This window comes from Dasypus novemcinctus, chromosome 2, assembly GCF_030445035.2.
Source record: "Dasypus novemcinctus isolate mDasNov1 chromosome 2, mDasNov1.1.hap2, whole genome shotgun sequence".
Lineage (NCBI taxonomy): Eukaryota > Metazoa > Chordata > Mammalia > Cingulata > Dasypodidae > Dasypus > Dasypus novemcinctus.
In genome coordinates, this window is record NC_080674.1 from 34,475,436 (window position 1) to 34,499,374 (window position 23,939).

Genomic DNA, 23,939 nt, shown 5'->3' on the forward strand with positions numbered 1-23,939 from the left:
AGAATGACAGAAAGCACCAAGGATAGGCAGAAATTTAATTCTTACTTTATTCTTCAATGGAACAGAATTTCATGTTTTAAGTAAATAGTTTTAACTAAAATGAACTTTTTAAATTGCAGATGTAATTTCATATAAACAAACCAAGAAGGATTAAAGAACATTCTAATTTGATGTAGACACACCATAACATCAATTCCACAACATCTATGACAGCATCTGAACTTATAGCTTTACTGCTATCCCTTTCCAACACTGCTGCCAGCTAATTTACTCTAAATCCAGCTGGAGTTTAAATAAGTGAGCCAATTCCTAAAATTGCCAGGTTTGAGAAAGAAGAGTCTGACTCACAGATAAAGAACTTCCATTTGAACAGATTAACAACAAAGCAGCCTTTATACCTGTATAAAAATATGAATCTGTATGTCAGACAAAGTCTCTTCAAAAGTGAAAAAAGGAATGAAATTATTTCAGGCTCTATATGTTCTGAACAATCTGAGAGACTAAGTAGCAATTTCTCCTTAAAACTTTCCAACTTGCTTTTGAAGGACACCCAACCCAAAATAACTTTTAACAAGTTACTCCACAGTTTATCCTTCTTTTTCAATCTTTCACACTCTCAAAATGTTATTCTGACACATGTTTACTTACACCATTTAATGTGGCCCAAACCTGTGACTCATTAGCACAGATGTCACATTCCCACCTGACACACTGCTGCAGACTTCCTGTAGCTCATGCTGGGGAATGCAAAGTAAATGTTATTTAGAAGTCAGACAAAAAGAAATCTATTGTGACTTTTTGGAAAGAAGTAAGAATGAAGAGAAGGCAGGGAAGGAAAAGGGTACAGGTACAGACAGAGAGAAAGCAAGCTAGCCAACTAGTATATACTTACATTGGTCAGGGGAGCATGTGCAAACATAGAAAATCCTTCAAAGATATACTCGTGATCATCATATTCTATAACAGTGGGCCTGTCCGTCTATAAGTAAACAAAAGCACAAAACATGAATTTAATAAAGGGCATGCCTTTGCATGTGCAAAATTCCCTCGCCACACAAAGCAATCAGCAGGAAAAATGGAGGGCCTTCATGGACTCCAATAATGTTTTCCCTGACAACAGGGGAAGCTTTATATAAAATTTTATTTTTAGGTGGAATTCTTTGGCTTGATATTTTACATATAATATCTATGTCCTAAAACATTCAAGAATGTTTACTATGGGTACCATAAAGAAAATAAAAACTATAAGACTTCATTCTCTAGGAACTTGTTTTATTTAATTCCACAATATTGTCAGTCTGTTCTTACTGAACCTCGGAAATAAGAAAAGTCCTAACAGGAACAACATAGTAACATTGTTGACCCAAAGAGCAAAATGAAAAAAAAAAAAAGCCTCAGTATAGCTAGAGTTGAGACTGGCACCAGAAACTCAATCCCTAAGAGCTCCATTTCCAGTCTCTCCAAGAAGCTGCCAAGCCACAAAAAGTCACAAATCAGTTTCTTCATAATGCCAGAGACCTCAATTACCAAGCTACCTTGTACCTGAAAACAGAATCAGTAATTAGTATACATGTTTATCTAAACATAAGAGATATTCTTCCTTACGCTATTATAGCCCACCATTTTTCTCTAAAGTGCTAAACATGGAGGTAATATCACATTCCTTACAAAGATATTTAACCGTCTTAAATATTACATATTTAAGAACAAAAGGAGGTAATATGTACATTATTTTACCAATATTATTTTGCTTTCTGTTTGAATAACTCAAACAAAATATAATTAAATACAATAAAAAGAACTTCTGACCAATCAATGATCAATAATGCTGTGGCCATTTTGAAAAACAGCTGAGCAGCTCCTCAAGAAATATTAAACATAGGGTTACCATATAACCCAGAATTCCACTGCCAAGTATGTCCCAAGAGAAATGAAAACACGCCGTACACAAATGCTTGTACATGAATGTTTAGAGCATTAGTCATCACAGCAAAAAAAAAAGTGGAAACAACTCAAATGTCCATCAACTGATAAATGGATGAATAAAATGTGGCATGTCCATTCAACAGACTATATTATTTGACTATAAAAAGGATGAAGTATTCATACTTGCTACAACAAAGATGAATCTTAAGAATACTATGCTAAGTGAAAAAAGCCAGTCACAAAAGACCACCTATTGCAGGATTACAATTTTGCCAGACTAAGCAAATCTATAGAGACAGAAAATACATTAGTAATTGCCCAATGCTGGGGCAAAATCACTACTAATGGGTAGACAGTTTCTTTTTAGGGTAATAAGGATTTCTAAAATGTAAGCCTGGTGATGGTTGCACAATTCTGCAGATGTAATAAAAACCATGAATTACACACATTAAATGTGTGAATTTCATAGTATGTGAATTATATCTCAATAAGGTATTATTGTTAGTTTTAGGTTTTGACAAAATGTATAATGGCCTGTATCCATCATTGCAATGTCATGCAGGATAATTCCAATGTCCTATGTTCCACCTATTCTTCCCTCCCTTTCCCCTCAAAACTTCTGGTGATCACTATCTTTACATCAAGGTTACGTGTTCTTCCATTACTACAATAATAATAAGTCTACTTTGGTCCATGGTTGCAGTCCGCCCTTACATTTGTTCATTCCTCAATCTTGAGGATCATGGGAGGGTGATGCCACCCTGCTTCAGATTGAGAGGAGGCTTAGATCTTATGGGGCAGATGGAAGGAACCGTTTTGCTTGCAGTTTTAGATACTCTGCTTTTTGAGATGAGGGTTGTCCATCATCATTTTGTTAGTTGTCCTGGGCAAGTTCAATGAACTGGAAAGCAGGTGTTGGCTGCAACTCTGCTGAGATTGAGGGTTCAACCGGCATATGAACAGCCAGAAGACTTAAGTCTCTGGGACATATACTTAACAGGCACAGTGCTAATTATAGGTTCAAATAAAAGGACTAGAAAAATCATTTGTAGGGAAATCATAAATGAGTCCAACTCTGTTACACTGGGGAAATAGGTTATCATATATTATAAGGTAAGGCCAACAGATGGGGTGCCAATTTCATGGGGTTGTTTGCTTTGCCTAGAGTGTCCAGATGTCTCTAGGGTCCTCAGGAGGAACCCTGTTTGAGGCTTTGTTTACTGTGGCAGTTAGTGAGATCCACCTGAGACATGCATGAGGCGTAATGGCTGGAATGACCTCCTGACTCATTTTGAAATCTCTTAGCCGTAAAAACTCTTTGTATTTAATTTTTCTACCTATTGATCAAGGTCTTTTTCCAAATGCATAGCTCGTGGTAATAATCCCTTGGTGCGAGGGAGGCTCCTCCTCTCGATAGTTTTGCAACAGAAAAATAACCTAATTTTGAAATTGAAATCTCTTGAAGATATGTAACTAAAATTAATAAACTTTCAAGTCATGAAGCATATGACAACATGGATAAACCTGGAGGACATTATATTGAGTGAAGCAAACTGGATACAAAAGGACAAATACTGTGTAGATGCACTATTATAAATTAAGTGTATTATGTAAACTCACAGAGTTAATAATTAGAATATAGGTCACCAGAAAATAGAAGGAGGGTAGAGAATGGAAAGCTGAGGGTTAATCTGTGCAGAATTGGTAAAAAGGTTGTTTGTAAATCTTTGGAAATATAATGGAGAAAGAAATCATGGTGTTTGTAACCAGGAGAGCTACTACATGGGTATGACAGTGGTTGAAAAGATAAGTCTAAGGTCATGTACATTATTAGAAGGAAATTAGGAAAGCTTAAAACTGTAACATGGGACTGTATAAGATAGTAAAACCACTTATAAAACACAAATATGGGTGATATTACATATATAAGACTTTTTACAAAATTAAAATAAAAATATACTAGAGAGAAGGAAAAAGAACAGCAGCTATTGAGGAGCGGATGTGGCTCAAGCGGTTCAACACCTGCTTCCCACATAGGAGGTTCTGAATTCGGTCTCTGGTGCCTCCTAAAAACAAAAACAAACAACAAGCAAACAAATGAAAAATCCTACTCAGGGAAGCCAATCTGGCTCCGTGGTTGAACACTGGCTTCCCACATACGAGGTCACGGGGGGTTCAATCTCCGGCCCCAGTACCTTTAAAAAAAAAAAAAAAATAGTAGCTATGTATGTCAGGGGAGACAGAGAGAGATTGAAAGGTGATGAATTTTGTTTGTTTGTGGGTTTTCTTGTTTTTTATTATCATTATTGGAATAATGAAACTGCTCTAAGAATGACTAAAGTAATGAATGCACAAATATGTGAGTTCACCAAATACCACTGATTGTACACTTTGGATGGATTTATGTTTTACTACTATCTATCAATAAAATTGATTTGTTAAAATTAATAAATTTTGTATTGTAAAAGGCCATACAGCATAATGAAAAAGCATCTAGGTATATATACTCTCTTGGCCCAATCACTACCCACCACCTCCTAGCTGAGTGAATCTTCAACTAGTTACTTAACCTCATCTATAAAACATGGACTTATGTCAAATTTCTATAGGGGGGATAATAATATCTGCTTCATCGGTCTGTTGTAAAATCAAATAACAATGCATGTCAAATACTTATCATGGTAGCTGGGACACAGTATACATGCTCAAAAGATATTAGATATTATCATCATATATACAACAGTATTTCCTGGTTCACATCATTAGACTTAATATATAAGCTATCTGCTGATTTTCAAGAAATGTGGAAGTTTTCCACACAGTTTTCCCACTTTTCGTTGCTCCATTTGCAACAACGGTAAAGATAAAAAAAATACAGTAGTCAATATAATGTCCACTATACCAATACCAACCAAAAAGCATATATTTTTGAAAGAAAAAATACTTAGGAACAGAATCAGTAATTTCAACAACCTACTTGTGTCTTAAAGCAAAGGAAACTTGATTTTGTGAGGAACTTACTAAAAAGTTTGTAGGGGGGGAAACTGTAATCCGATAGTGGAAAAGTCTGCCAGCATTGTTCGTCATGGGACGACAGGGCTTGATGACCTGCAGGGAAAATAACAGTGAGTTTAAAAAGTAAAGCAACAAAACATTTTTTATTTTAAAGTATACTATATTTTCTAGGATGACATGATTTTTTTTTTTTAAAAAAAAAGGTGTGTATATGTGCTCCTTTATGGACTGATCTGGAAAAACAGTATTCACTTTGTCATTAACTAAATGAATGAAAAAGAGGTGGTCAGTCACCCATTCTGAGCACATTTCTCATATGTAATACAAGAGGTTCAGACAACATGATTTAATTTCTAGCTCTAAAATCCTATTACTGTCTTCCCTTTATTTGTAAAATATCACAATAATTGACTTTTGGCTAACATTCCAGATAAATTGCGGAAAAAAAGTGGGGGAAATTCATCTCAGAAGTAATAACAGTGGGATTTAATAGAGAGAAAAAAAATCAATGGATTAAATATAAATACACTGATAAAAATAGAAGATTTCTAAAGTTATGGAAGGGGCCAGAAATGAAGGAAGGATGAAAGGTTGACACAACTTGCATGGAATTTAAGATGGGAAAAGAAAAACTGAAAGAAAACAAAACAGTATCTGTGGAATCACTAGGTACATTGTGATAAAAACGGAGACACAGCACCAAGATCCCCTTCTAAGAAGGCTGTGCTGCCCAGCAAGGGAGAGAGGGATCAGCAGATGGCCTCCAGCTGTGGGCTTCTTCCAGCTCTACTTCAGCTGCAGAGCCCTACCCTGGCATCAGGCCATTACTGGCAGGGACACCAGGGAACTGAGCTAGGCAGAGATGTAAAGGTCTAGCCGTTTCAATTCAGCTCTAACAACCAACATTTGCCCCATCGATCCCTACCAGATTAGCCAAGGCCGAGTCAGACCTGACTCAGAGTTCACCTTCCTCCATCCAATCCTGCAGATACACTTTTCCTTTCCTGGGTGATGATCTCTCAAAAACATCATGCACTCCAAACACCATCTTAGCATCTGCTTCTAGAGTCTACCTAACACGTGACAGTTGATACTAGGAGTACGAACTCTCCAGGAAAGCAGGAAATAAAAGAGGTTTTGGGAGCTGCATCATTTCCCACGCAGCTGACAATAAGAAACCCCTTGCCTATTGTAAGTGGAGCACAAAATCCCTGCACAAGGTAGCAAGCCAATTAAAATTTTCGGAGGTGGTTTACTGGGAGTCTGTACAGCGAAAGCAGGTGGGATATAGTAGGTATTTAAGACTATGGAGAAAGCAGTAGCTACAAGGCTAATGGGAAGGATAGCTAATACAAAACTCCACTGATGCTCTATAGTGCTCCTCAAACTTCAGTATGACTCTAAGTCTCCTGAAGGGCTGCTAAAACTCAGATGGCTGCCCTCACCCTTGCCAGAATTTCTGATTCAGTAGCTGGGCAGACTGAAAAGCTGATTTCTAACAAGTTCCCAGGTGATGCTCAATCTACTGCTCTACAGAACTGTAATACTTGAGGAAGAGTAAAAGACAATTAGAAGCCAGATGTAAAAGCCAGAGAACCTCTTGGAGGCACACAAAGAAGCTGTCATCTCCTACACTGAGAAGTCAGAGAGCTCGAGAACCAAATCCAGGACTTATCAGACAGAGGCTGAACTGGCCGGTTAGGGCCAAATCAAGGCCCAGGAAAACTTCTGACTCCCAAGACTCCTCTGAACCCGCTGAGTCTGCAGAGGTGGCCTATCCCTCAACTCGTGTGAAAGACAGTGCAAGACCCTGCAAAGCCACACTGCCCCTCCCCCCCCCACACCCCATCTCCCCTCCTGGCCACTATACCTACTTTTAGGGTTATTTCACAGCATAAATCAGCTGGGGAGGTGCTGGGATAAAGAAATTATATCCCGACGGAACCAAAGAATTAGGCAGCACATGCCAACAGCAGCAAGAATCTGAATAAAATCAGATTCTGAGAATGCCTGATCAAAGGAGCCAGAACATAGAGTGGGCACAGTAGAATATAGTATGCAGGACTGGAAAAGATACCATTTAATCATGTTCCATGAGAAGGTCTGAGGACATGTGCTGGTGAAAGGGGTATCAGTATCAGAGGTGGCTCTCCTCAGCAGCCTGAGGCTGCCAGTAGGAAAGGCTGCCACAAAGCTAAGCTCTCCAATAGTAATGACGACAGGAGCATGAACCAAGAGACCAGGTGACGGAGCTTAACTTCCAGAAGCCAGAAGGCTGCCTAATTATGACAATGACCCAGCATAGTTAAAGTGGCAGCCAAGGGGTTTGACTCAGAGTGTCATGGAAGTAGTTAACAGAACATGGCATCCCTCAGTGCAAAAAATGGGCAGCTTGCAGAAGCATTAATTAGTTCGTACCAGCAAAAGAAATCAAGAATGGAAAACCAAGAGGCTAAAGGTAGGTACCCCAATAAAGAGTCAAGATCCCTCACCCAGTTCCAGACCTAAGTAAGTTTTCGCACCAAGATCCGCAGACTGAAGAGGTGGTCAGATCCAAGGAGAAAAAACCCTGCAACACTATAGCAAATAAACATGGTCATGATGCCCCTAGGGACCTCTGGCCATTGACAAGGGTAACTATACACTGAGGAAATATTCAAGGACTGATGGACACAGTATCTAAATCAACACGGATAGACACAGTATCTAAATCAACAGGGATATTAGAAGACCAGACACATCATCCTCCTGCCACCCACATTAGAATAGGAGACTATAAAACTAAGTAATAAATGGAACCCTGGCCAAGGTCTGGCTTCCAGTGGTCTCACCAAGTCCCAGCCTGTAGTCATTTCCACGGTCTCTGAATGCATCACTAGAATTGTCACAATGTGGCAAAACTACCACATTGGGTCCCTGACTTATGGGTAAGAGCTATTATAGTAGGGAAGGTCAAGAAGGTCAAACTGAAGTTACCCTATACATATACATACACACACACATACCAAGCTGGTATAATAAATAAAAAACAATATTACACTGGGGAGATGGTGGAGATTAGTGCCACCCTTATGGAACTAAAGGATCCAAGGGTGAGGATCCCTTTTATATCTCTGTTTAATTCATCAGTCTGGCCCAGATAGATCCCGGAGGATGACTATAGACCGTTGCAAGCTCAACCAAGCAGTTGCTCTGACTGCAGCTGCCCTGCCCGACATTGCAGTGTAGTAAGAGCAGATTAATTCAACCTGAGATCCACATTATATGGCCTTTGACTTTTTTTTTTTTTTGAGGTACCAGAGGCTGGGGATTGAACCCGGGACCCTGTACGTAGGAAGACAGTGGCCCTCAACCACTGAGCCAGATGGGCTCCCGAGTTGATTTTTCAGTTGTTTTGTTTGTTCTGTTTTTTGGGGGAAGCATCAGGAAACCAACCCAGGACCTCCCATGCAAGAAGTAGGCACTCAACTGCTTGAGCCACATCACTCCTATGGCTACTGATTTGGTGAATTGTGTTCGCCTCTATCCCAATCATGTATAAGGATCAGAACTGGTTCACTACATGGAAAAGATGACAACATACATTTATATTTCTGCCCCCATACTGTGCTTAACTTTTCCATCTTCTGTCATAAGACAGTTCAAAGAGCATACTGTAGAACATCACACTGATCCATTATATCATTTACATTATCTTGATCAGGCTAGAGTCCTTGGTAAGACACAAGAAGGTGGGAAATAAAAACTTATTTCCCACCTCCAGGGGGTGGGAAATGAGAACTATGATGCTTCAGAGGCCTACCACATCCATACACTTTCCAGAGATGCTGTGATCTGGGACATGCCAATAAATCCCCTCTGAAGTAAAAGAAATCTCTGCCTCTTACACCTCCTACAATGAAGAAGGCAGCACAACACCTAGTGGGCCTCTTCAGGTTCTGCAGACAGGATATTCCGCACCTAGGAACACTTCCCCAATCCATCTACTAAGGTGGGGCAAAAGACTGCCAGCTTTGAGTGAGCCCGGGCAATGAAGCCTCAGCAGTGCGAGGCTGCAGTGCAAGCAGTCCTGCTGCTAGGGCCACACACAATTCTGTAGATCCTACAGCACTGACTAGTGGGAAGAGATGTGGAAGGACTTTGTGGTAGGCTGCACGAGGAGAAACACAACACTGGTCCCTGGAACAAGGCCAAACCATCTAGAGAAAAGAATTTTATGCCTTTAAAGAACCACCCCTGATATGCTACTGGGCCCTGGTAGATATGGTGCACCTGATCAATGGATACTAAATAACTTATGTTGCCGGAACCACCTATCATAAGCTGGGTTCCATCAGACCCACCAAGGCATAAGGTTGAATGGAACCTGCAGCAATCCATCATAATTGAACACATGTAGAAGCACAGGTTACAAACAAGCTGCATGAACAGGCAGCCCAGACCCCATGGCATCCATCATTGCTGCAGCAGCAGTCCTCCCTCAGCTGATGACTCAGGCTGTATGGTGAATCCCACACGACCAGGTGAACATAGAGGAAAAAAGCCAAGGTAAGTGTGCAGGTACATGAGTAAACGCAAATATGGGTTGTACTACAGATTCCCTTGGGGATGGCCTTGAACAAGCAGAGATATCCTCCCAACAGGAGGATTTTTGGGTAGTATACCTGGTCATCCACTTTGTGTGGAAAAAGTAGCCTGAGATTAGAATATAGATGGACCCATGGGCAGATGCAAATGGCGGTACCAACTGGTCAAGGGCTAGAAGGAAAAAGATGGGAAGATCAGGGATAGGAAGATCTTGGGGTAGACTTGTAAATGGACATACAAGAGTGAACATGAAGAGCTCTGTATCACATGTGAATATCCACCAGAGAACCCTCCATACAAGAGGTACTAAGCCTCCAAGAAGACAGAATGTCTTGGCCTTGGGATGTCAGACAGTCTCTGTCACTAGCCATCCAGAGCTGACATGATAGGCACATGAATGTGGCCAAGTAGCAGAGATGGAGGCTTCACATAAGCCCAACAGCTTGGACCCCAAGTACCAAGGTTAAACTAACTGCTGCCAGTGCTGAATGTCAAGTCACCAGCTATAATAACCAATGGTAAGCCCCCAAAATGGCACCTCTCCTCGAGACCAACCTGACAAGTTGGTAACGCAGGTCCCTTCCATTCCCAAAGGGTCAACCCTTTGTTCTCACAGTAATAAACACATACTTTGAGTATAGGTTTGCCTTCCCGGACTTCAGGTCCTCAGCTAGCACCACCAACCACCCAGATCACTCTTCAAGGAAGGACCTTCTGAAGCCCAGTTGTGGGGAGCACAGTCTGCACCAGCCTCTAGCTGTTGGCTCCTTCAGGATCTGCCTTAGCTGAAGAGTCCCCTCCCCAAGGCTGTACCCTTTCTGGGGCAGCCTGCCTCTGGGGCTGAGGGAGCTGAAACTACGAAGGCCATCTCAGCCCAAAGCAAAACAATGCCAACAAGCCAGGCTTTAACTGGCCTATATCAGAGTCTTATTTCTCCCCCTGTGCTATCTTTCTCTGCTCTTATCTTGCCACAGGTGTTGATCCCTAAAACACATCTTGCACTATAAACTTCATCTCAGCAGTAGCTTTCCAAGGTCCCAATCTGAAACTCATACATAGTTCAGATCTTGTCCTCCAAGTCCTTGCTTCACTGATGGGATAAAAGTAAGGCAAATATTACAAATTATCAGGCACTGTCTCAATTATTGTTATGGCTTCAAAAATGATTTAAATAGAATTAAGGATTGATATAGACTATGTTTAAACTCAATGTGCTAAATCATAAAGTGATAATCTTGGTATTAAAAATAATTTATAAAAAGATAATAGAGAAAAATGAAGGAAAATCATTGATACGGAATAGCTATATTTGACTCTGATAGAAAAGTATTCTATCCATTTAGTCAAACATTTGTGGAGAGCCTGGAAAAGCCAAGGACAAGGTATATGCAGGTATGAAAAGTCAATGTATTACAGGTTAGTGGGGACAAGAGACTAACAAAAAAACGGTGAATCTAACACGAGCTACAGTGGAGGGGAAGCACAAGCAGAAAGCAAACAGCAGCCTTACATACCCAAAGAAAAAGGACATGTGCTTCACTGCACTTTGGTAAGATCATTTTTTCCAGGATAATTCATAACCATTTATGATAAAAACATGAAAACCTTACAATATATGCAGCTTTGACTACTGTATATAATATAATTCAAATACACCTCACCTAATTTATATAACGTACCTTCCAAAGAATTTTAAAGTTCCCTTGATAACATTCTCCACTCCACCCCAAAACCCATCTACTTTTCCTGTGCAATTATCAGTGACAGACTATTAGAGAATACAAAAATACTATTTTGACTGTATTATTTCATTTCTGGGGAAAAGAATGGCAACAGCATCTGCCTACTTCTAGTTTCTCAGCACTTACAAATATAAAACCCAAACCAGTTACCTCTTCTCCAGGATAAATGCTGTGTCTAATTCCTGTGCGCCTTGCTTTGGCACTGCATTTGCAGAGTGGTCCATCATTCATCTGTCAAAACAAAATGTAATTCGTTTTTATTGGGGGGAAAATCCACACCATGCACAATGATGCCTCAGAAACTGTAAGTTTTAATGTCATGAGTACTGAAGCTCTGAAGAGGCTGTCACAGATAGAAGATTAAATGGATGTTCCAAGACCAATAAAGCTGCAAAGTGTCTATATTGTCTGATAGAGGGAAGCTGAATGACAATGCTGCATTTCGGAGTTATTTGTGCAGCTATGCAGAAAATATCAATGTCAGCATACTGTTTGCCCCATCCTCTCCCACCACTTTTCAGTACATTTTTCCTATTTTTTATTTCAGGATAAATGACTTTTTCACAAAAGAAAAGCATATGTTATAACCTAGAGGAACACAAAGAATGCTTTGAAGGTGACCTGCAGATGAAATATTCTGAAAATAGAAACTAAAGGTATCTCTTAAGCAAAGTAAAGAAAATGCCTACCAGAACTGGAAAACCCGTCAACACTGATTATATTGGACCATGTCTGTTCGCCTGAATTCACCCTACTGCCACAACTTTCACACAGTTCTCTAAGTGAATAACCACTTAATGCCTCTTGGAGAGAAAGATGAATGCTAAGTATGGAGGTAGAGGGGGGTGGGCTGGAAGTCAGGATGGCAAATAGTATACGGTCCGTGCACTTAAGAAACATTTATTCTAGGCAAGAGAAACAGAATACATATCATATGCTTGGAAACTTAAAAGAAAAAGACATCATCTACAGATAGAGTTACAGCTGGGGCTGCAGTGGTTGGCCAGAGTAAGCTTTACAGAGATGGAATGTAAAGGATTGGACAGGGAAAGGAAAGAATAAGAGAAGTATTCCACACTAGGCCCCAGCATGAGAAAAGAAAAGGAAGAGTGCCTGTGTTATACTCTGGAGACATGAGACCATCTAAATGGAATGAGCCATTTATTTGGAAGACAGCGAGAGAGAAGACAAAATAAGAACTGAGGTTAAAATCTCAAGTTTGGATCTTAAAAGTCAGTTTCACTAGTTTTATCAAGTATAAATAGTAATACTGGGGAAAAGATATAGCTCAAGTGGTTGAGTGCCTGCTTCCCACGTATGAGGTCCCAGGTTCAATCTCAGGTGCCTCCTAAAAACAACAAGCAAACAGCTCTCACTGGAAAGCAGATATAGCTCAGTGGAGTGCCTGCTTCCCATGTACAAGATCCGAAGTTTAATCCCTGGTACTGCCTAAAAAAAAAAAAGTATAAAAGTAATACTGAATCAAAATAAGGAAACCAGAGCTTAGATTTGGAGTATTTGTATTTTTTTTTAAAGAAAATAATACATAATTTCTTTAAAGTTCCTGGGAATTGTAACTCATTGTATCCAATTGAAATATAAAGAAAATAGCTCAGAAAGATTTTGAAAGTAAATATTAATATGAAAAACTCTAACTTTCTTTATCCATTTAGGAAATCTAAAGCTCCAGGTGATATAGCAGAGAAATAACATTACTACCTAAAAAATATGTTACGATAGTATCCCAAGTAACAGCTGGCAAATGAGAAGTATAATAGGATTCCTTCAAAAGTCACAGCACACTCCTAATGCTGCTTCCAAATGTGATGAGAAATGTGGAAAAATCATTTAATGCTCACTAATTTCCAGGGAAGCACACACACATCCTGCATTCCTGCATTTTACCACGGTCTTGGCTACTATGTGCATCAGTCCTTTTTAAGTCTCAACTGTACAGAGGACATAAAATCAGACACAACCAACAGAATAGGTGAGACTATACAGAAGGCCCTCACAGAGAGGAATAAGAAAGCACAGGAGCCAAGGCAGGGGCTTCTTGACAGGAAGGAGGACAGCAGCCAATTAAAAAGATCATAAATGAGGAACAGAGAATGACTGCTGATGGGTACAAGGGTTCTCTTAGGGAATACAAAAATGTTCTAAGATCAGATTGCAGTGAGGGTTGTACAATCCAGTGAATGTACTAAAAAAAAGCACTGAGCTAGACTTTAAATGTATAAACTGTGTAGATGTGAATTATACCTTAATAAAGCTGTTGTTAAAAGCTCATGTACAGGGAAGGGGACTTGGCCCAATGGATAGGGCGTCCATCTACCACATGGGAGGTCCACGGTTCAAACCCCAGGCCTCCTTGACCCGTATGGAGCTGGCCCACACACAGTGCTGATGCGCGCAAGGAGTGCCGTGCCACGCAGGTATGTCCCCCGTGGAGGGGAGCCCCATACGCAAGGAGTGCACCCAGTAAGGAGAGGCGCCCAGTAAGGAGAGTCACCCAGCACAAAAGAAAGTTCAGCCTGCCCAAGAATGGTGCCGCACACACAGAGAGCTGACTAAGCAAGATGACGCAACAAAAAGAAACACAGATTCCCATGCTGCTGACAACAACAGAAGCGGACAAAGAAGAACACGCAACAAATGGACACAGAAAACAGACAACTGGGGGGTGGAGAAGGGGAGAGAAATAAAATTAAAAAAAAACAACAAAAAATAAGCAAACAAAGCTCATGTATATAGACTGGCAAGAATTTATCTGTAAAATATAAATTTTAAAATACCTTTGTATGGGCATGTGTTTTATGATGCTTAATAACTTCACATGTATTAAAGCTACTATTTTGCTTATATGTTGTATTTGTAAAATACAAATCTTTTATAAAGATACCATTTTGTAATATGTATTACATTGTAATAAGAAATAATTAAAAATAAAAATAATTAGGTCCCGTTATTATTTTCATAGCTCAAGCACGTTTAACAAGGAAGAGAACTTACGAGATACTGTCACTGTTACCAGCCGAGAAATATAAAGTCTTACAGAAGGATATAAGACATTGTTTATTATTTTGCAGCAAGACACATTCCAGGTAAACTGCTTTTACAAAATCTTACAAGTTCTCTCTCCCTCATCCTAGGATTTGTCTCCCTCTGTTTACTGCAAGTTTAATGAGGCAGTGCCATTATCCTGCTCTCCAACACAGAATTTACTAACATCATCAAACATGATTCAAGGAACAGCTGCTCTGGTGCCTGTGCTTTGGTGCTGAACTTTGAAGCTGAAAAGAAATAAGCTCTGAAGAATGACTCAAAACCCTGAGAATAAAATTCCATTTCAATACCAGCCAGCATACCTCTTCGGAGCTTGGGGCCATAAATGTCGTATGTGAGTTCACTACTCTCAAAGCAAGAACATAAAACTCCACACACCTGGCCAGGGTCATTGTACCAAAGTTCATCATGGAGTCGGTCAGGGTGGGCCTTTTTGCGTTTGATTTCTGCAATGACGTCAAAAACTTCAGAGTCTGAGCTACTTGAGCAGGTGCTGTCCTCGTCAGACTCACATTCTGATTCACTGGAACTCTCTAACAGAAAGAAAAAGGAAAACATGGTTAGAAGTTGATTCACAAGGGGTTTTATGTATCAACTTCCAACTGATCTAAATCTCTAAATGTAAGGGGCAATTGTTTATTTTTCCAGCAAACATGTGAGTGCCCACTGTATACTCTGCTAAGCAATATTATGAAATATAATAGAATCCACGGTCCAAAACGCTAAGTCACAATCTAGTTGAGGCAGCAAAGAAAAAGAATTTTATATAGAAAGTAAGACTTGATAAACAATGCCAGATAAAATGATAAATACAGTAGTGGCATGTGGTTTCACATTTTAAAAAGCTGGAACAATTCAGAAAAGGGCAAGTCCACCATAATCTGGAAAGGTCAGCAACAATCTCATGGAAAGGGCAGGCATGACCTAGGCACTGTCGGCTTGATGGGACAGGGCGGATGAGGAGGAAGGAGGAAGACAGGAAAGCAGTGGGAATACTGTAAGCTCAGGCATGGAGGCAAGAGCCTCACAGAGTCATGGCTGTAGCTACAGCAAAGAATCCCCATAGAAATACACTGGGAGGTGAGGAGTTCAAAGTCTTAAACTAAGAAAGGTTTTAAATGCCAGACTAAAGAGTTTACATTTTTTTCACTCAGGTGTAGCAACAGAAGACATTAGTCCAGGAAAATAAGTGGATAAAACAGACCTAGAACTTAGAATAATCCTATAAAAGATTAATGCAGCAGCAGCCTAACAACAAATCCAATACATAATTATTACATGTTCTGCATGAGGTAGGTACTAATGTCATTGCTATTTTGCAGATGAGAAAACTGAGGGTCAAGGTGGAGGAGCAGGGATTGAATCTAAGCTGCCTGGGTTCTGAGTCAGTGTCCTAATCCACTCCTAACACTGTTTTTCAGCATGTGGGGCACACTGAAAGTGGGCAGATGAGAGCCAGAGAGAACGCAAAAGTAATCACACTGAATGTCTAGTCTGGGCATGGCACTCTATTAGGGATTAAGGACACAACCTAGTGAAAGGCAATTTCCATCCTCAAAGAATACCATCTACTTAGACCCTTAAAACACACACATGAAAAACTTGACCACCATATACAAAATTATGGAAACTGTGTACGTGAGGAAAGAAACCTTCATAGTTGGGCTACAGTTAGCATCTCATCAACCAGAAACACCCTGGCAAGGACAATGGGCACGGCCACCCAGCAGACCCTGCCGATCGTCACAGGCACATGAACAGACTCCTGTTTCCAGAGAGAGGACAACTGAGTTCCCTTCTAAGACTGGGTAATTCTACAAGGAACACAACTGTTACATGCATTGTAAATGAGATCTCAAATGCATTCTGCTGCCATTAAGGAAAGTAAGATCAAAAAGAAGGAAGTTCCATTGCTATGTATTTTGCTGACTTATTTAGGAATATAAAATGAATATGAAGAAATTTCAAGGTGGGACTCTCAAGAATACTTACCAAAACTTGAGAATCAAGTAATAATGAGAGTCCAGGGTCTTGGTCTAAAACATTGGAGCCTCCTTGACTCACCTAAATCTTCATCAAGCTTCGTCTTGGGAGGTTCCCATGGAGGTCTGGCTGCTTTGGCCTTTTCTTGCCTGCTCCCCAACTCTTCCTCAAATTTATCATATAAGTCCCGGAGCCTACTTGTTCCAACAACAGTAGAATCTCCCTTTTAAAAATAAAGGTTCAATATTAGAAACTATTTTACCAATTAATCATATCAAAATCACATAAGACTTCACAAGTGACCAAAGAATTTAATACAGCAAGATGCCATTTTTCTAACTCTCAAATTAATAAACAGTTAAAAACAAAATACCCAATAACTCTGATGATACTCTGAATCAAAACACTCCTTAATGGCTGACACAATCCTAAAGTAAAACGCACTTTGGCAACATTCAGAAACATTAAAACTGAATATCTATACCCTCTTGACATGACATTAAAAAAAAAAAACATTGTAATAGTTTGATATTGTTGATGAATTCCAAAAATATATATTGGATTGTTTGTAAACTTGTTCCACTGGGCATATTAGATTGTATTAGATTCAGAGGTTTCACTTTTACTTGATTAAATTATGATAAAGGCTTTGATTCGGCCACCTCAAGGACCAAGGGGACAGGGACTCACAGAGAAAATTGCACAGGAGAGAGAATTGGAGTTTTGATGCTGGAGCCCCGGGAAGTAATTACACAGAGAAGCAGATACATGCAGGAAGAAAGAAGTCTCCATTAGACAAAGAAGCCCCAGGAAGAGAATGAGCCTCATAGTCTATAGCTGACCTTGTGAAGAGAGCAGAGCAGCTTAGTCCAGAAAGAAACGAGCCCCAGAGGAGAGAGACAAGCCTTATGCTGACTTACATCTGAGATAGGGAGGAGCTGGAGCCTTAGGATGAAGAGGAAGGCTGAACGCTCGCAGAGACTGGCAGCCATCTTGCTCCAACACACGACAACAGACTTTGGTTAGAGAAGTATCTTACTCTTTATGGCCTCGTAACTGTAAGCTAATACCTCAAATAAATATCATTTACAAACCCAACAGCTTTCTGGTACTTTGCATCCGCATCCCTTTGGCTGACTAATACAAACATCAGCCCCAGAGCATTCCTGACAAACCTCTTAGGGAGTCTATATTTCCCGACTGAAAATTACTGGTAGTCTTATCTTCCACACTGACCCTATGGTCAAAACCCAGAGCCTCAACAGACTTCAGCTCCTACACTTTGATTTATTGGACTTACTCCACTCAGCTAACATGGAGTTGAAGAAGGTCAACCACCATAACATGGAGCCTAGAGTGTCTACAACTGGAAGCGGGAGGAGTGCATCCAGTACCCATGTGGAATCTAAGCCCTCACTTGACATAGGTGTGCAATGGACACAACCAATCCAATGTCCACAGAGAAAATGTGGAATGGGTGTGGGAACGGTAGCCATGGTGGCTGCTGGGTGTGGGGAACGGGAGGAAGAGATGAGATGTGGAGGCATTTTCGGGACGTGGAGTTGTCCTGGATAGTGCTTCACGGACAATTACGGGACATTGTAGATCCCCCCAGGGCCCACTGGATGGAACGTGAGAGAGTCTGGGCTATGATGTGGACCATTGACTATGGGGTGCAGTGATGCTCAGAGATGAACTTACCAGGTGCAATGGATGTGTCATGATGATGGGAGAGAGTGTTGCTGTGGGGGGAGTGGGGGGCGGGGGCAGTGGGGTTGAATGGGACCTCATTTTTTTTTAATGTAATTTTTAAAAAATAAATAAATAAATAATTAAAAAAAAAAAAAGATATATACTGGGGAAGCAGATGTGGCTCAATAGATAGAGCATCCGCCGACCACATGGAAGGTCCAGGGTTCAAACCCAAGGCCTCCTGACCCGTGTGGTGAGTTGGCCCATGTGCAGTGCTGACGCATGCAAGGAGTACAGCTCATAAGGAAAGCCGCCCAGCGCAAAAAAAGTCTAGCCTGCCCAGGAGTGGTGCTGCACACATGGAGAGCTGATGCAGCAAGATGATGCAACAAAAAGAGACACAGATTCCCGGTGCTGCTGACAAGAATACACAGACACAGAACACACAGCAAATGGACACAGAGAGCAGACAACTGGTAGGGGGAAGGGGAGAGAAATAAATAAAAAATAAATCTTTAATTAAAAAAAAGAAAAGATATATATTGGACTTCCAGGGAGACGGCCAACTAGGAAGACATGGAACTCTCTTCTCTCCCAGAAAAATACCTAGAGGACTGGCAGAAACAGCCTGGAAAAAATTTCTAGGGTTTAAGACACAGGGGGAGGCTGGACATTGCCCAGGAGTGAGGCAAAGGACAAGATTTGTGATGGCAAAACTGTGAGTTAAAACTGCAGCTGCATCCTCTCCCACTTAATAGACACTTGAATTCTCAGGCCTTAGGGCATGTGGCTACAAACAAAGGGGGCCCCAGGGATACCCCTCCCCAGAAAAGAGGAGCAAGAGGGACACAGCCTAAGGCCGACTCTGCTTTTGACCCACAAATTTGGTCTGCTATGTCCCACAGCCCTTCCAGGGTGGGTGGGGCTGCGCCATTGTTTTCCTTTAAATCCAGTTCTCTCAATCTCCCTCTCTACTGACTTGGACTGATTTGCTGAGGACACAGAGGGCAGTGGAATTATTTCCTACTGGGAGGGGCTGGGGAAGAAGGTGCCCGCCAGCTAAGGCTGGAGAACTGCCTCTAAGAAAGTTTGAATTATGAGTCTCTTAGCCTCCAGGCAGCATTCTCTTATCACATTGATTCAATTCCTGTTAAAACAAATACACTCCAAACAGGCTTTGAAATGAGAGGGCTGTCAAAGAGTACCATCAGCTGGCAGACCAAGGAAGTACATGTGAGAAAACTAAAGGTAAGTAAGAGAGGCTTTCTCCAGTCTTCACAGCCTCCTGCCCCAAGGCCCTAGAAGAACCACCTCTGCAACTCATTATTGATTCCAAAACCCAGATTTGAGCAACCAAAGGGGACAACCCTAAAGACCAAGAATAGGTTGAACTAAGAATCAAAGAACAGCAATAACACACAGCCTCTACATTCCTGAGAGAAATTAGACATCTGAGTTAAATTCACCATCCTAATGAGATGCCTAGACATTAGCAAAAAATTACAAGCCATACTAAGAAAATGGAAGAAATGACCCAAAAAAAGAATATATCAAAATGCAGAGAAGATAGGATTTGAGACAACTAATCAACAAGATGCACAAATTTTCAAAATCAACTTTATGAGTTGAAAGACAAAATGGTTACCAAGATAAAGGGATCAAGAAGACACCAAGCAAGCAATAAGAACCAAAAATTCTGAACAGAAAAGTAACTGAGCTTATGGGAATGTGAGACATGACAGGCGAGATCAAAAACACATTAGAGGCATACAACAGAAGACTCAAAGTGATAGAAGAAACAATAAGTAATACAGAAGACAGAAGAGCTGCAATTGAAAAGAGAAAAGAACAGAAAAGAATGAAAAAACTGAGCAGGGGCTCAGTGAGTTGAATGATAAAATGAAGTACAACATATGTGTCATGGGAGTTCCAGAAGGAGAAGAGAAGGGAAAGGGGGAAGAAACAGTATTTGAGGAAATAATGGCTGAAATTTCCCAACTCTCATGAAAAGATATTTACTCTTCCTCTCTCTCACACACACATACACACACACACAGGGATTCTGTACTGCATTCCCAGAGCAAGTTCTCTGCTTCTTCTCCCACTCTTCCCAGACTGAAAATCACTTTAAAATGTCCATACTTTTTGTATCTCTTAGTAACATCAAAATGTAAGAGTCAAACCTTTGAAATAAATGTAAAAATAAAATTAAAACAAATCATAAAATCTACCACCCAATAAAAGGGATAATTGCTTTTCTTCAGGCCCCAATTCATTACTGATACTGGCGATGGCTGGAATAGCTCTGACATTTTTACTACCCTCGCCGCACCAAAACTTAAAGGCAAAGATTGGACCTTTGAGTTCATGAGCCTTCCTACTATTTTGAAGTTTTAAGACACTTATGATGGAAAGTGTCTTAAAACCAAACAGCTCTACCTGCTTCAACTCTCTGAACTACAATGTCTTCATCTTTGTTGGTTAAAGAATAATAATACCTAAGCAGCTATTCTCCTGCCTTCTTTGTTAATAATAGTCAATTTATGAACACAGAGCTCCTGATCTCGGGTAAAGTGTGTCAAGCCTCCAGCTGTAATGTGGTAGGCTGAAAAACGGCCTCTCAAAGATGTCTATGCCCTAATATCCTGGACCCTGTTACCTTACATGACAGAAGGGACTTTTGCAGAGGTGATGAAGGTTAAGATGAGAAGATTACCTGGAATTATCTGGGTAGGTCCAGTCTAATTACATGAGCCCTTAAAAGCAGAGATCCTTTTTCAGTGGGAATCAGAGAGATATGATGGAAGAAGAGACAGGAGAGATTTAAAGCATGAGAGGGACTTAACCCACCATTTTGGCTTTCAAAATGGAGTAAGGGGGCCATGAGCCAAGGAATGTGGGTGGCCTTTAGGAGCTAGGAATAGCCCTCAGCTGAGAGCCAGCAAGGAAATGAGAACCTCCATCTTATAGCCACAAGGAACTGAATTCTGCCAACAACCTGAATAAACAAGAAAATGGATTCTCTCCAGAGCCTCCAGAAAGGAACACAGTCCTGCTTTATTTAGCCCAAGTTGGACTTTAGCTGAGGAAGACCCAAGTCTGACTTCTGAGATAATAGATTTGGGTTGGCTTAATTTGTGAACTCTGGGTGCTCTGTTAGAGGAGCAATGGAAAACAAACTGATGGGGTAGGCACATGATTCCATTCTGGCAAAAGGATGGAAGCTGAGATCTGTGGAAGTTCTAAGAGAATTGCTAGAGAAATGTTATCCCTGTGCCCTGGGTCTAGAAACAGGGTATAAGGACTTGATGCTTGGAGGTACTACAGTAATTCTGCAACCATGGGTTGATGCTCAAGGACACAGCAGACACCAACCAAGAGTAGTGCCACTACTGCTAACATCAGCCACCACCTCCTACTGTCCGACATCTTGTTATAGAAAAAAAATAAACCCAGCCTATTTAAGTTACAATTAGTGAGGTATTATTCCTAATATCTTTTCTCAAGAATTTTCTGGGGATTAAATAAGATAAAATGAAAAGGGTGGAGTATAGTTGTGGCATCCTGAATGGGCTCCATCTGTGAGCATACCCTTCCCTCTATCTCATGAATTTTATAACTTAAACCCCTGCTCTAATTTATCAAGTACTATTAATTCTTAATTGTCACAGAACTATAGGACATTTTTCAAATTCTTTTTTCTAAAGACAAAGAAGTCTCCTTGCACATTCCCCATACATAAGGGTACAATGGAAACTATTTTCACAAAATCCAAAACTATAGAACTCTGTCCTTTCAAACCCAACGCACTAAATCTCCAACTTCTTATGGCCTAAATTTCATATATTCGTTCATTCACTCACTCACTCTTTACACATTCAATAAACATTATTGTGTGTCTACCCTGTGGCTAATATACCTCTTAATGGAATAGAAGGCCTAAAGGTGGAAAAAGAGAAACAAAAGGGAGCAACAGAAAATAAAATGGCGATGGAAAACAAAGAAAAGGAAAAGACAAATGAGTATATGGAGGCAGCTGGCGACCAAGCCACAGCTCAAGCAGCATGTGCTTGGCATCCTCTGCCCTGAAGGGTGACAGTACCGCCCCTTTCACAAAACCAGCCAATATTCACAGGCAACTTCACACGGTCACCTTTTCAGTCAAGGATATACTTCTAAGAGACAAACTCCAATCTTTCCTTATTTCTCATTTTGGCAAAAACACACACACATCACAAACTGCATAAAGCAGTTCCGGGTGAGAGCTTACAAAACCAATGCTATCAAGAGTAGCAATGCCCTTAAAAATAATAATAATAATACAGAATAAAGAGTCTTTCCTTTGGCTTTTAAAATGGCTTTCATCTATAGCAGTGATTCTCAACCAGGGGTGATCTGACAATGTCTGGAAACATTTTTGGTTACCACAACTGGAGCTGGGGGGCACTACTGGTGTCCTAGTGGGGAGAGACCAGGGATGCTGCTCAGCACCCTACAATACCCGGGACAGCCCCTTCACAACAAAGAATCATCCAACCTAAAATGTCAACAGTTCCAAGGTTGAGAAACCCTGGTCACTAGCTTCACTCCTACTTCAGACCTACCACCTGATCCATGGGATCGCTGGAATAGTAGTTTTCTGAATGGGTACATCGAATCCACACTGGCTTAAGCAGTTCTTCTTCTTCCTCTTCGTTTTTGTCAGGCAGTGTCTCCTCTGGCTCTTTTTCTTTGATTGAGGTAAAGTTCTTCTCTTTGCCAGAGCTCTGATTATCACTCCATCTGTCTTTTTCATCCTCCCAACGAGTTCTCTTCTTCTCCCTACTTGGGGAGCGACTTCAAAAAGGAGGCAAAGGAGAATTATCATTAAAAAGGTTCAACCAGATTAAAAACTACTTCACCTGTTTAGTTCATTTTTCACCTAAAATACAAGTGCCATGCCAAACCATCATACTGACTTTTGTTAAACCAGTGATTCCCAAACACCAACCTGTTGGCATCAGAATCACCTGCAATTTGCCTGTGTAAAAATACAAATTCCCAGGCCCTATCCCAGATCTACTTACTGATTTATAATCTCCGGAGGTGGGGCCCAAGAATCGGTATTTTTAGTAATCTCCCCAGGTAACTCTGGTGTGCATCCAGGTTCGGAAACAACCGGTGAACCGTAATTCCTAGGAGAGAGAGAGATTTGGGAAATATGTGGAAATCTCCACACACAGACAAGTTCAGCAATGAGAATACTAGATTTTGAATCCTCTACATCTTGCTTTGCCAGGAAAAAAAAGGGCCTCAAAAACATGGTCTCAACTCGTCATAAATTTAGTCTTAGGACTTTGATCCAAGAATGAACCAGTTATATCACCCCCAACCATCTCTCAGACCTCTCAGGCTCTGGGAACCCAAGACAGGGGTATTACTACTCAGTGAACCAATACTTTGCCTAATTCTGATCCCTACAAATGGTAACACTAAACTCAATATAGAAAGACGTAAAACACCTTTATCTCCTTGAATTCCAGGGGCTTGAAAATTTGTGAAGCCCCATCCTATAGATGTACTTGGAAAGAAAAACCTACAGAGTAAATTTTAAATTAAGCTCAAAGGAGCGAAGGAAAGCAACTGCTTTGGTGATCACCCTGGTGGCCTCCACAGCTCCATTAACAAAATTACTACTATCCAAGGAAGTTTATATTGAGATCAAAGTCCCAAATTAATTCTTTTTTTTCCCCCTTTTTTTTTTCAGGTACCAGGGTCCAGGGATTGAACCCCCTCATATGTGGGAAGCTGGTGCTCAACCACTGAAGCACATCAGCTTCCCTGAGTTGTTTTTTTCTTTTGTTTTGCTTGCTGTTTTTGTTTTGTTTTTTTTTTTTTCAGGAGACACCAAAGAAGGGACCTCTCATGTGAAGGCAGGTGCCCAACTGC

General features: G+C 40.7%; 1 protein-coding gene across 19 annotated transcripts in view; it reads right to left on the reverse strand.

The window, feature by feature from the left end:
- The window catches only part of DROSHA (drosha ribonuclease III), a 140,783-nt gene that overhangs the window by 101,074 nt on the left and 15,770 nt on the right, over window positions 1–23,939 (reverse strand). For all 19 annotated transcript variants that reach the window (XM_058307374.1, XM_058307386.1, XM_058307363.1 and 16 more), the window contains 7 exons: window positions 23,078–23,185; window positions 22,616–22,847; window positions 16,401–16,542; window positions 14,715–14,869; window positions 11,421–11,501; window positions 4,948–5,034; window positions 893–979 (listed from right to left, as the gene is read on the reverse strand). In XM_058307374.1, the coding sequence (XP_058163357.1) occupies window positions 893–979; window positions 4,948–5,034; window positions 11,421–11,501; window positions 14,715–14,869; window positions 16,401–16,542; window positions 22,616–22,847; window positions 23,078–23,185 (892 nt within the window). The remainder of the gene's footprint in view (window positions 1–892; window positions 980–4,947; window positions 5,035–11,420; window positions 11,502–14,714; window positions 14,870–16,400; window positions 16,543–22,615; window positions 22,848–23,077; window positions 23,186–23,939) is intronic.